At 36.5% G+C, this 14,591-nt stretch overlaps 1 protein-coding gene across 1 annotated transcript in view; it reads right to left on the minus strand.

Moving 5' to 3' along the window:
- LOC126968034 (uncharacterized) overlaps positions 1-14,591 on the minus strand; it is a 46,561-nt gene that overhangs the window by 21,798 nt on the left and 10,172 nt on the right. The window contains exon 2 of the mRNA XM_050812819.1: positions 1,203-1,355. Within this exon, the coding sequence (XP_050668776.1) occupies positions 1,203-1,355 (153 nt within the window). The remainder of the gene's footprint in view (positions 1-1,202; positions 1,356-14,591) is intronic.

Below are 14,591 nucleotides of genomic sequence, written 5' to 3' on the forward strand. Positions count from 1 at the left end.
TATTAATTTTCTTTTTTTTCTTCTTTTGACTTACTCGTGTAAGCCTTTCAATTTTTGACATTTGAGTATTTTTGTTGCGTCACTTTGCATATATTGTAATTGAAATGATTTGTAAAACAATTAAAATGTAAATCTTAACTTAAAAGAGTGGCAGTGAGTTTCTTGCTACTTCTTCTCATTAGCTCAACCCTTTACGAAGTAGCGGTAAATTCAATAAGAAACAATATTTTTATTTTTTTTTGACATTCATAAGTATCATTTCCGTGACCTACATGAATAAAGTGTTTTTGAATTTGAATTTGAAATAGAGTATTTTATTGATATAAAAATTTGTTTGTGAGGAGAGGTTATGAAACCCGATTCATCATTTCATTAATTCATATGAATCGTTATATAATATCAAATATTTCATAAAAAGTATTAAAGAATAAACTGTATAGATAAATATAAATTATTCTATATCAGATGCATCAAGACCTTGAATTCATAATTTGGTTGAATATGATGGTCGTGATTACTGTCATAATTAGTAATAACATCCAACAAATACAATGATTTATTAACTATAACTGGTCGACCTTGAACCACAACCAGAACCTGTCTACGAGTTGACGCATGGACCAGCCATCATTCCATTCGCAAATATTTGAGGGAAGGACACACGACACCGCCACAAGCATTACTATTTTAGTGAGCATGACGAACCATGTTATAGGATACATATGATAACTACAAAATCTATAGTTTAGTTTTAGTTAGTAATGAAAAGCATATTTTTGATATGTGGGTTATATTATGTAATCTTCATAAGGATTTTAAGTTTTTTGAAAGAAATAATTTTCGTTTAAATAGTTATATCACCGATTATGTAGCTCTCTAACGGCCGTTTACAATAACCTGTCTATCATTGGTTTAACTTAGTAGAGGTAAACAAATCTATCCTTTTACGCTTACTTACATTTCAGTAACCTATCGACATAAAGCATTGGACTATAAAACTATATTTGACATAACTATGGATAAATAAGATCTTGTTATTAAACGGTGATAACAATGTATCCGTAACTAGAGATACGTTATTGAAAACGGCGGTAAGTGAATTTTTAAACCTATTGTTTCGAGAGTTAAATTACAAACAAACATAAAAAATCAAATCCTCTCTTTATATTAATATTATTGATTGATGAATGGATGATTCTTACCAAGGAGATCCAGCAGGATTTGGTTGTGTCTGCAGGGAACAGGAAGATGTCCAGCAATGCCCAGGATCCTCGCCACACGAACACCACCAGGGAACCAACCACCGTCACAGAAAACACGCAGTCCAATATGTACAGCGCTGTCTCTCTACTACTCTAAAACAAATAAAATTATATCGGTATGAGAAATACTTGCAACGTGCTCTACGATAAGGTGGAGAAAGATCTTTAAGCAACCCTTTTCCAATTTGGTGCTATGCGTCAGATATTGTGACAACAGGTAAATTACTTTGAAGAAGTCCTTGCATTTGTGTGTGTGTGGACGTGTACGGTCAGCACAGAAATATATAGATTTTTTGTGGTTTAAGACACTTATTGTTCCATAAAGGAATTTCCACTTAAATGGAACTTACAGGCTATTTTATAAAAAGTGGGTAACAAAATTGCATCTTAAAGCGTACAGTAAATATAAAGTAATTAAAATAGTTTAATTAGGTAAGTATAGCATATATACATTTCTAATACAAATATTTAATAAAAATTATAATACTAGTGGGTAGTTTTAAAACACCATCGCATCAAAATCATACCGACCCGGGCCGGTCGCCGTCAACAGTCGACGCGAGCCACGGTTGAGTCACAACTCACTACACAAGATTACGTAGATTTTTTTATTTTTTAGTTTATTTGTTAATACAGAACAAAGACGTAACAGTACAGAGAGCCATCCTTTTCATAAAACCTATTCTTCATTTAATTAAAACATATTTTTATATTGAAGTGAAACTTCTTTAGAATCGTTGTGATTTGAAACTTGATGAAACGAAAAAGCGAGATGATACAGAGCCGGCGAGAGAATGAGATACACAAAAATTCATAAGATTTAACTTGGGAGAAAATGAGTAGGAAGCATTATGCAGTGTTTTTATATTTATACTAGGTGATCATAGTTAAAGAAGAGATTGTCTTATGTATGACGCGAGCATACCTCAATATATTCTGACGTCGTGCGCGCGACGTATTACTACATAGACATCAGGAGAACATAAGTATGGTAGCGGTGATAGTAATGTCTTTCATAGCGTTTAAAATCATGTGTCATCCTAGCAACATGTACCAGGATCTCATATGCAGTTTAGAGGTTCATGCACAATGCACCTCCTAAAATTATTATACAAGTGCTAGCCCGTTGGTGTGGACGCGCATGCGTAGTACAAAGATTGAGAAAAGGCATCACAACAACCGCGGTGTTTTGTATACGTGTACTTATTATACGTTTGTAGAGATTTTTCATCATTTTTATTATACAATTCTTATAGTCAGGTACTTCATATGGAACTAATAACGATATTAAAATAGTAAATAATAACATTAAACATAATTTTTAATTCCAAGTTTCTTCTACTCCACATATTTGGCACTTATCCTCACTCTTACTTTCCTCTGATGATCTCCGATAATCAATTGTGTTAACTGTACTTTGTTCTGATATTATATCTAAAGCTGTATCCGTTCCTTGAAATTTCTAATAACTTAACAATAATAACACTGAACAATTTATATTATAAGCCATATTAATAAACCGCAAATAAATTCATTTCCTAACTAAAACCAAATAGTCAGGCCTTACAACAATTAGCAATGGTTGTAAATATAATTATTTAATACTAGCTTTTACCCGCGACTTCGTCCGCGTTGAATACTTTGGCCATTTTTTTTTATCTTTTAGGATACTTTTCAAATAATACACAAACAAACTGCTCTTTCCGCTGCTGGCAGTGCTCTTCTATACAGAGCATATCCCTTGTCATTGTGGACAGTCTCTTTAATAGTATTTTTCTGTGAACTTTAATCTCCTATGCAAGGACTTGTAAAAAAAGAAAGACTCCGCGCCTTGATATTAGCGAGTGAAGCACCTTTATGGTAGTGTGTGTGCGGTTACGGGGTATACCAGTTACACAATATTTTCTCCCTTAAATAATCATATATCCACATATACTTTAATATGATTGTTTTTACACTTTTTCACAACGCACGACGGTATTTTTAAAATATTTTATTACGACGCAAACTGATCTGTCACAGACGATGGCAAATCTCATAATGGCGGCCGATCGGCTTGTATTAGTGTGGGAGTATGCGTGGGGCTATGTATTTACGCGTTTATCGGCTTGTTTTCGTGCCGCACTGTTATGTAAGGTGAATCGGAGTCCTTACTTTTTTACTCGTCCGTGTCCCCCATGTAGGTCAAAGATTCAAAACTGCTAAAAAAATATTTATAAATTATTTCTTATTCAGTGCCTTAATACAAAGTTTCATGGTTCTATCTTTGATAATGACGAAATTCTATACAAACTGCCTTTCCCAATTTCAACCACTCCATTTATTTTTTTTTGCAATAAAATATGTCGTTTTTTAAGCTATACTCTATCTCTGTACTAAATTTTATCAAAATCGATTCGGTGGTTTAGGCGAAAGCGTAACAAACAAACATGCATTCACATTTATAATAATATTAGCAGGGATTTGGCATTCACCATTGACTTTTGATTGTCAATATATCTTTTCTTCAAAATGTTCAACTGTCACTAAAATAAAATAAGAATTCTAAATTAAAAAAAAAAGGTTGTAGTCACTAACCGTCAAATGGCAACATAAATTAATCGTCCAATGACATTATAGAATTCGAACTTAATCTAATCGTATGAATATGTTGAGTTGGAAAATTTATATCTGCACTCTAACCAATGTAAATATACTATCATAGAATATATTATTACCATCGCATAGATCTGCCATCTGGATAGTGCGTGGTCGATTTTGATTTGTCAATGTATGCGTTAGCTAGCTCCCGAAATCGGCAGTGCCCCAGGGCACTAGATTTTTCAGATACACCAAAACCGAGAGTGCCGTACGGCACACTATTCCCTCACCAAGTTCTGACACTTATTTTGTTTATAAGATGGCTTATTTTGCATGGTCTTATAGCTTGTTTCAATAGCTATCTATTAATAAGAATCGTAAAATAATACGATTTGTTAGAACGCTGCGCGAGTGACAAAATCACGCCGATCTGACTGATACATCGCGCGATCTGAGTTTCTCGGGACGGAAAGGTATTCAAAATAGTAAGGAGCTAACAATAGATGCGCTTATCATTTCTATATTATTGATGCAGTGGGAGGCTCCTTTGCACAGAATGCCGGCTAGTACTACAACGGAACCTCTTTCTGCCGAGAAGCAGTGATGTGTAAACATTAAACAGTGTTTAGGGCTGAAGGGCGTCGTAGCTAGTGAATTTACCGGGCAATTGAGACTAACCTCTTATGTCTCATAGTGACGAGCGCAATTATTGTAGTGCCGCTCAGAATTTTTGGGTTTTTCAAGAATCCTGAGCGGCACTGCATTGTTATGGGTATGGCGTATCAAAAAAAATCAAAAACAAAATATCCGTTAGAGATGTTCCTCTGTCATGAACGCATATAGTAAATATATGAGTACAATAAAGAATATCGTTACTTATAATATGGATAAATAGATTGTATTGTATTCACTATAATGACATACTAATTAATTGATCAAATCTATTGGAGATGGCAAAAAAATATACAGAGTAATTACTCTTATTTATTCTGATTTATTTTCAATAAATTTATTGAATTGACTAGTGATTCGAAAAATAAATATCTCCAGTATAAATACAACTCAATCTAATATATCAATTCAATCTAACAACAGATTAAACGCCGCAAATGGTTCCAACTATATACCGAGCAAGCTCAAGACTAGAACAGTCAAGGAATACGCAAACGCGGCCGTTCAAAACAAACCTGGCGATGGACTGTCATTGACAAAGCGAAAGATAAAACGAGAGAGTTGCTCAGGACCGATTGCGATGGAGATGCACTTTTGATATCCCCTGCTAGGTGATTCAGGAACTTAAATGAATAGATGATACACAAGGACTCAGGAGACTAAATTCTAGTAACAACTGTAGGCAGAGGAAGGAGTGTTCCAAAGAGCTGTTTCACCTGATGAGGCCGAATTCCACCTTCGCACAACATTGGGATATCATCCCCATCATATGGATGTGTGGCGGTCCTCCACAATGAGCTTTTTTCCACGTAATACAAAGCCGTGGAATGAGTTTCCTTGTGCGGTGTATCCGGAACGATATGACATAGGTACTTTCAAAGTATGTGCGTACACCTTCCTTAAAGGCCAGCAAAGCTCCTGTGGTTATATATATACAGAGTAGTTACTCTGTATATTTTTTTGATTTATTTTCAATAAATTTATTGATTTGACTAGTGATTCTAAAAATAAATATCTCCAGTATAAATACAACATAAATCAAACAAATAATGTCATATTTATCTCCGTGTTCAGAGAATGAAGTAATAAAGATAACAAATTCTCTTATGAATACAAAGGAAACAATAATATAGAAACTGTATTGACATGGTTCAAGGAGAATAATTTATCCGCTAATATGGCAAAAACTCAATACAAAATACACAACATAAACTTTACATATAAACCACACCGTGACAAAATTATCATACAAATGAACATTATAAATTATCTAGGTTTTGTCTCAGAAATAAATTTAAAGTTGAAGGCAGGCAAAATAAATAAGTTAGTCTACATGCAGATGCATATAAGTTTCGTGAGTCAACATATCTTAAAGATGACTTGTGTAGAGCCGAAAAATGTATCGAATGGGATGAAGCAGAGGTTTACGTGTCCGATTAAACAGGTCTTTCTATCGTTGGTTCAGCGCGGGCCAATTCTTGCTGGAGGACATGTATTTTATGTAGACTAACAAATCCTAGCAGAATATTACTTAAGATGACTTATAAAGATTTATAATAATCTTGTCTTTGCTTTGAGAAACTTAAGAATGCCTTCAACGCTGCATTTACTGCATACCATATTGGATTGCATTGCATTGGAGTGTATTGAAGACGAACTGGTACCAGATACAATATCTTTGAAAAATTACCACAGTTATGGTGGTAATAAGGACTCAGATTCTTTAATCAATCAATTCAATCTAACAACAGATTTAACGCCGCAAATGATTCCAACTATATACCGAGCAAGCTCAAGACTAGAACAGTCAAGGAATACGCAAACGCGGCCGTTCAAAACAAACCTGGCGGTGGACTGTCATTGACAAAGCGAAAGATAAAACGAGAGAGTTGCTCAGGACCGATTGCGATGGAGATGCACTATTGATATCCCCTGCCCCAGCTAGGTGATTCAGGAACTTAAATGAATAAATGATACACAAGGACTCAGGAGACTAAATTCTAGTAACAACTGTAGGCAGAGGAAGGAGTGTTCCAAAGAGCTGTTTCACCTGATGAGGCCGAATACCACCTTCGCACAACATTGGGATATCATCCCCATTATCTGGATGTGTGGCGGTCCTCCACAATGAGCTTTTTTCCACGTACCACAAAGTTGTGGAATGAGTTTCCTTGTGCGGTGTATCCGGAACGATATGACATGGGTACTTTCAAAATAAGTGCGTACACCTTCCTTAAAGGCCAGCAAAGCTCCTGTGGTTCCTCTGAAGTTGCAAGAGAATGTGGGCGGCGGTGATCACTTAACACCAGGTGAGCCATACGCTCATTTGTTCTCCTTTTCCATAAAAAAAGAATGAGGCCGTGATCACAATAATGTGACACAGTTATGTGAAATACTCTGATGAGTTACACCAAGTATCAGAACCAGAGAATTTATTCAACAGAAAAATAAATACAAATCAACTACACTTTTTGACGTGATAACGTCCTACAGATCAATGAACGCCAGCTGCACGCACGAAAAAATGTCATGTTCCGACTGAGCCGAGCGAGCAAAAGGAGAGCAAGGAACAAGCGATACAGAGGCATGACACAATAGAATGATAATTCAGTGATAATAATAATAATTCAATTGGATCAAATGGATTTCCATCAGGGCAGTTCGCTCAGTACAGATAGTTGAATCAGCCCATTCACACTGCATCCTTTAAAAACCCTTACATCTTTACAATTACTGATAAGTATACAACTTCTTTGTTACAGTAACCAAATTCAATAAGATATGTGTAATATAGGAGCAAATATCTGTCTTATGATTGGACGACTCAAATACAGGGTTTAACAACTATTATCATAGAGCATACCGTTCTGTAGAATGTTGGGGCATCAAAGTATCCTTCAGCATCATCCAGAGCAACAGAATAAGGTGCAGCCTCTACATTCCGAAATCCCTTCAGGATCATAAGAGCTATGGCTGATAAAACTGTCGTAACAGATATTGAAAACCAATCACGTTGTGCTATTTCAAGAATATTCCATACGCCGCGACACGCTGATACATTGACGATACTAGCTAAGTACGTATACAGTCTTGTGACGACAATATATTTGACTTTCCCCTCCTCAGGTGTAAGCCTTTCTGAGAAATAATGTTGAAGAGTGCTCAATATTAGTCCAAAAACCAGTCCAATTGCAGTTGTCACTATTGCACTCTCCAACTCCTTTTCTGGGTAGATATATAAATCCAGTAATTCCCATGTTGCCTGCCAGTAGATAATCGTCAATGGTCCAGCTATGAGTGTCGTGAAAATAATATCAATGTACCCCAAGAAAACCGAGAATTTCTCACCAAATAGTCCGTTATTTATAATTAGTATACTATCACGCATATCGGCGTACGATCCCAAATCATTCACTCAGTCTAAACCGTAGTCATATTGTTTTATTTCACCACGATATTCTCAGAGAGGATACGGTAAATCGTATAAGGTTGAAACATTAAAACGCGCGCGGATTTACGATACAGTTGTCTGCGCATCACGGCGCGCAACAAGTGACTTTTCTCTTTGGACGTCGAGATGCCACTTAAATAGAGTGCAACAAAAATATGTTTGCAAAGAAAGCCTTACTACCAGAGATTAGCTCCTATATACGTCACAGCACAAACGTAAATGAAAGTCAAAGATAGCATGCATTCAAGTTCTATCTAATATACTTGTATGAGATATTAATTTATAATTAAATCATCTTATATATATCTTCTCATCCAGCAGTAGTTTATCGACTATGATAGTTTTCTATCCAAGATCCACTCCAAGAAGACCATATTATGGACCCACGATTAATTTCGAGGGTTAAAGGGGGGATATAACTGTGAAACAAGTACCACGTATGGATCATTATGACTACGACACTTGTTATATGTAGTGTTTATTAATTTTCTGTTAAGAAAATTGAAAATTTTTGTAAATTTGGGAAGCTATTGGTTTTATCCCATTTTTCGAGTATCGAGTTTTCATCAGATCTCGACGTTTAAAGGTCCTAGGAAGCTAATCTATTTGGAGCGCAGCGGAGAGCAATCCTAATTCTATGATAAGTACTTTAAAGTCATACTAGCTGAAACGGTATACGCTGTTCTGTCAAAAGAAAAGAAAATGATGTAAGTATTCACGAAAATTGCAGTCTAAAGTAATCAAAGTTGATTATGTAGTAATAAAATGATAAGGATTAATATCGTTTTTGTGTAAATAGCTTTTACATTACCAATTTTTTAATTGCCAATTTTTTTAAGTATTAAAATGGATATAGTACCTATATTATCCTTATGAGATAGACATATGCCATCGCGGACTTTTCTGTAGATCTATATAGCATACACAATTCCACCACAAGTTATATCTCAAAGGGTTTAAACAGGGTTTTCGTTGAAAGCTCCCAGATTTTTTCCGACACCTCCAAGAAATATCGTTAATGTACAAAAACTTTATACATAACATCTAAAACCTGACAACAGCATGAAAATCGATGCGTTAGTTTTTGACAGTAGTAGTGATAGTATGTCAAAGCCCTCTTAACAGCTGATGTGGCTTCATGACGCTTACCAAGTGTTGTTGCAATATGTTATGTTAGTGCACTGACCTGTATAAATAAAAATAAAAAAAAAAAACACTCAACAGGCTGTTCCATATGCTTGACAGCAAATTTTTTGTGCCTATTTGAAGCGCCACTCGCGAGCGTCCAGAGAACAAATTTTGACGTATAATACAAATTGCTGCGAAGGAACGTACAATACTCTGAAACATTTTAGCATTTTGAATTAATTTCGTTGGTTTTCCGTATTATTTATACTTCAAGAATCAACGTAATAAAGTACACAATTTTTTTATACATAGTTTCCCACCATCTATGTTGTCCATTAGGTTGTCAACACTAGTTTTAGTACCGCAGACTCTCGCTACATGGCCAACAGCGCCAAAATGGAGAATATCTTCATACATACATACATACATACACACACTCACGCCTTGTTCCCGTCGGGGTAGGCAGAGACAATAGAATGCCATTTGCTTCTATCCTTACAGACCTCACGCGCTTCCTCTACATTCATTACTCTTTTCATAGATGCTCGCCGGTTGCTGGTGCTTCGGACCTCTCCTTTTCTCAAAACGTTCCCAATTTGGTCGACGAATGTTCTACGAGGTCTTCCGCGACCGACTTGCCCACACACACTTGCCTTTTATATTTGATGCGTCATTCATTCTTCACTCATTCGCTCCACGTGTCCAAACTATTTCAGCATTCCTTTTTCAGTCCTTGTTACAACATCCTCTTTCAAACCACAGCGTGCTCGTATTACCGCATTCGGAATTCTATCAGTCAGTCTTACTTCACACATACTACGCAGTGATCGCATCTCCACTGCGTTAATCCTGCTTTTATGCTTCTGCCATACCCAACTCTCACTTCCATACATTAACGTGGCGACAAGCACTCCATTTTGTACAGCCATTCGCGCTTCTATTGGCACAGCCTGACCGTTTATAAAGGCATGCAGCGCTCCATTCACACAATTTCCCGCAGTCACTCTCCTTTCAATATCACCTTCATATCTTCCGTCTCTTGTAAACATGCTACCCCAAATATACGAATTCTGTAACATGTTCCACCCTTTCATCTTCAATCGTGATAGTACACTCAGTCAACCTTTCATCCTTCTCAAATACCATCACTTTCGTCTTTCTTGCATTTACTTTCAAACCTCTCTCTTTAAAGCTCCCGTTCAAGCAGTCCATCAGCGAATATATAATAGGCACAAAAGCACTTTGACAGCCGCCTTCCAGTGGTATATAGTAGATGTCAGTGTGTTAGTGTCACTCCCTTTGGTAGATAAATATTATTCTATTCTATAGTTTGATTTTGTGATCAAGTCTAAAATTCGCCTGTTTGTATGTCCAGGCGAAACACAAAAAATACTAATAGAATTTAATTCAAATAATGCAAGAATCGCACAAGACGTCGGGACACTATAATGTAGGGTTTTGCTACTTTATTTCGTCGAACCAAACGCTAATACTTAGTATTAGGACAAATTGGAACTGTTCTCAAGTGCCGATAAGGAACTATGAATTGAATAAATATTTGTTTGGCACGCTAGGATTATAAATAGATTATTGACTCTACAATAGGACAGATTATTAATTATTGTGTTATCAGTGAAAACATGAGAGTGTTACTTCTTCCGTAACCTATTTACAGCATGACAATGTAAGTATTTATAGCTTGTAAGGCAGTACTCAGTGGGAGGCTCCTTTGCACAGGATGCCGGCTAGATTATGGGTACCACAACGGCGCCTATTTCTGCCATGAAGCAGTAATGTTTAAGCATTATGGTGTTTCGGTGTGAAGGGCGCCGTAGCTAGTGAAATTACTGGGCAAATGAGCCTTAGCATCTTATGCTTCAAGGTGACGAGCGCAATTATAATGCCGCTCAGAATTTTATTTTTTAATAAAAACTACTTTTTTTTAATTTTTAACACGCTTTGTATCTGTCTATGTAATAAAAGTGTAACGAATTATTTGGAGACGATTTTCACCCTCTTCAAAATGTCAGATTGAATGAAAAACTCTGCACACGTATCAAGGACTGATTACAAAAATAAGGAGGACAACGAGCGTACGAGTTACCTGGTGTTAAGTGATCACCACCGCCCACATTCTCTTGCAACACCAAAGTAATCACAGGAGCGTTGCCGGCCTTTAAGGAAGGAGTTCGCGCTTTCTTTGCAGGTACCCATGTCGTATCGCCGCGGAAACACCGCACAAGCAAGGTCATTTCACAGCATGGTTGTATATGGAAACGTGGTCTTCGAAAACTGCACTGTGGAGGAACGCCACACATCCAGATGGTAGGGAATATATACTAATTAGTGGCGTGTCGTGCGAAGGTGGGATTCGGTGGCAGGTATCAAGTCAAACAGCTCTTCGGAACACTCCCTGTGATAGATGCGGTAGAAGGCACACAGTGAAGCGACGTCTCTACGTAACGCCAGGTGATCCAGCCGTTCACAGAGCACATGATCCCCAGCAATTCGAGCAGCTCTACGTTACACGTGGTCAAATGGTTCGGGCGGATACTGGGGTGCACCAGACCAGAGATGACAGCAATACTAATACATAATATGTGGCTGGACTTTGTAGAGCGCTAGAATGTGGGCTGGCTTGGAGTATTGCCGTGCTCTATTTTTGACGCCCAGCTTCTTAGAAGCTAATTTGATTTTGCCCTTCAGTTGACCGCGGAATTGGCGATCGCTCGAGATTTCGAGACCCAGTTCCTTCCTATTCTCATACTAGGCGAAGCTTTAAGGGAAGTCTTGTCGAAGAGCGGTGATACGACAAATGGGGGTTTTTTAGTGGTAAACGCGCAAACTTGAGTCTTCTGGGGGTTAAATTAGACAAGGTTAATTTTACCCATCTATATATTATCCATATGATAGATAGGTAGGTGACTCAAATATCCGGATAGCATATAAAAGATTCGGCTTAGTATCGTTAATTTGCTCCTAAGAATTGAAGAGTTCCGTTACTTTGTCATAGATCCTATAATCAGAACCTAACCAAACCGTCACCAAACTATCATTGAAGTATATCCTTTCCAATATAATAGAATTATCGAAATCAGTTGGCGCGTTATTAAATTATTCGTGAATATGTCGCGCATAGATTTATAGCAAATTTAAGACTTTTATAGTTTTCTCATGGATGTCATTGTTAGATCTGGATCGGCAATGGGACCACACGGGAAGCACCAGCTTCCAAATAAAAAAGAATTATCAAAATCGGCTCACCCACTCGAAAGTTTTGAGGTAACAAACATAAAAAAACACCGACAAATTGAGAACCTCCTCCTTTTTTAAGTCGGTTAAAAATATGCAAAACACCTATGTTGTACAATACCTCATCTGTACAGATTTCATTTAAACATTTCGGTGATGTGAACTCACATAGATTTTACCCATCCAAAAAGTGTCTAACAATAAATAATTTATATATTAACCCCCTTATTCATAATGGTCCGCTAACTTTAAACAGCCGCTTAGGAGTGTTTTTTCTCATTCTGACATAGAAGAGGATAGAGTGAGAATTAGCAATGCTTTAAGTTAGCAGCACTATTATGAATAAGGGGGTAATTATTTATGTATGGCGTGGGCCAGTGATGAGCATTCAATTCAAATTCAAATTCGGTTCAATTCGTGTTCGAATAATATCAGATATTTCATACAAAGTAGTATACTTATAAAAGTAACTATAGGTACTTATCAAACACTTTGTATGCAATTAGCATTCTATGCATCGTTTAAAATATCAGTCTTATTAAATAGTTTTAAGAGCTATTTATAACTCTTACTTTAAACACTGTTGTAGTTATGTTATTTTTAAAGTCATTTATGTTGTTGGTTTTAAAGAATATATTAAGACTTCTATTGATGTCACTATGCTTATTATTATCTTTACAACTAAACTTTACTGCTAATAAAACAATAAAGAAATAGAGCTAATAAGTTAAAAACACAGATTAAAAATTCTATATTAACACTATTTGAATAGTTTATCTCCAAATGTTGTACTATGTATAATTTTATGCTGTAAATTTGTTGGTAAATTTATACAGGTATGTTGTAGATCCAACGTATTCCGGCGATCTTGACTAGATCGTCGGTCCATCTTGAGGGGGCCTACCAACACTGCGTCGTCAAGTGGTCGCCATTCGAGGATTTTTCTGCACCACTGGTCAGTTATGTCGGTGACTTTGGTTCTCCTATCATCTACAATCACCATCATCATCCTCATCAGCCGGAAGACGTCCACATCTGGACAAAGGCCTCTTCCAAAGATCACCGAGACGATCGGTCCTACGCTGCCATTATCCAACGTATTCCGGGGATCTTGACCAGATCCTCGGTCCATCTTGTGGGGGGCCTACAAACACTGCGTCTTCCGATATGTGGTCGCCATTCGAGGACTTTTCTGCCCCACCATCCAACCGGCCATCTGTCCGTCGAACTATATGCCCTGCCCACACCTTTCTCATCAGGCTCATAGTTAGCGACCACGTCTGTGTACAGTAAGTCATCACTTGCAACAGACACTGGTTGAAAACCTTCGTCTTCAGACACTGTGGTATTTGTAATTTGTACTCGGATGGTAAATGCTACCCATCCGAGTTGGATTCGACGGGTGACCTCTTTCACGAAATTGTACCATTGTGATAGTTTTATAAGTAATAAAATATTGCCTATATTATAGCCTGTACATCATTTTGTTCTATTGTCAATAGTTTTTGCAGCGCACGCAAAAATAGGTTTTCGATTTTACACCTTGTGTTACAAAATAGCAATTTTATTACGGATCCCTAATTTTGAAAAAAAAAAAAACCTATATCCTTCCTCGATAAATGGACTACCCAACACTGAAAGAATCATTCAAATCGGACCAGTAGTACCAGATATTAGCGCGTTCAAACAAACAAACAAACACTGCAGCTTTATAATATTAGTATAGATATATATTTATTTTGTTGCATTACTTCATATACTCGAATATTGCTAATGTGTAAAACTATGAAGCTGTTAATGTTGAAATAAAAAAATGGTAATGAGTTTCTTGCCACTTTTTCTCATAAAAGCTCAAACTTAAACCTCAATCTTTTCGTAAAAGAAAAAAACTTCTGACATTCATATTATGTGTCATTTCCTTGACCTAGATGAATGAAATGATTTTGGTTTGATTTGATTTTTATGGAACTCTTGAATATTTGAACTCAATTGAAAATATATTCTATAAATATAATAAAATTGTAACAAATTACACTTAATACTTTTTCAAGAATAGTTGCTGTTACTACTAAAAACAATACCAAACCTAAAAGGTACTTTACAGAATTTTTGCCTTTTAGTCGTTATGTATTTCCGGGCAAAACGCAATAACTTCCAAATAAATTCAATTCTCATTATGTCCCCGCGGACGTCGCAAGCTTGTTTTCTATACATATACTACCGTAATTGGCAATCTGTATCCAATT

This window comes from Leptidea sinapis, chromosome 14, assembly GCF_905404315.1.
Source record: "Leptidea sinapis chromosome 14, ilLepSina1.1, whole genome shotgun sequence".
NCBI classification, from domain to species: Eukaryota; Metazoa; Arthropoda; class Insecta; order Lepidoptera; family Pieridae; genus Leptidea; species Leptidea sinapis.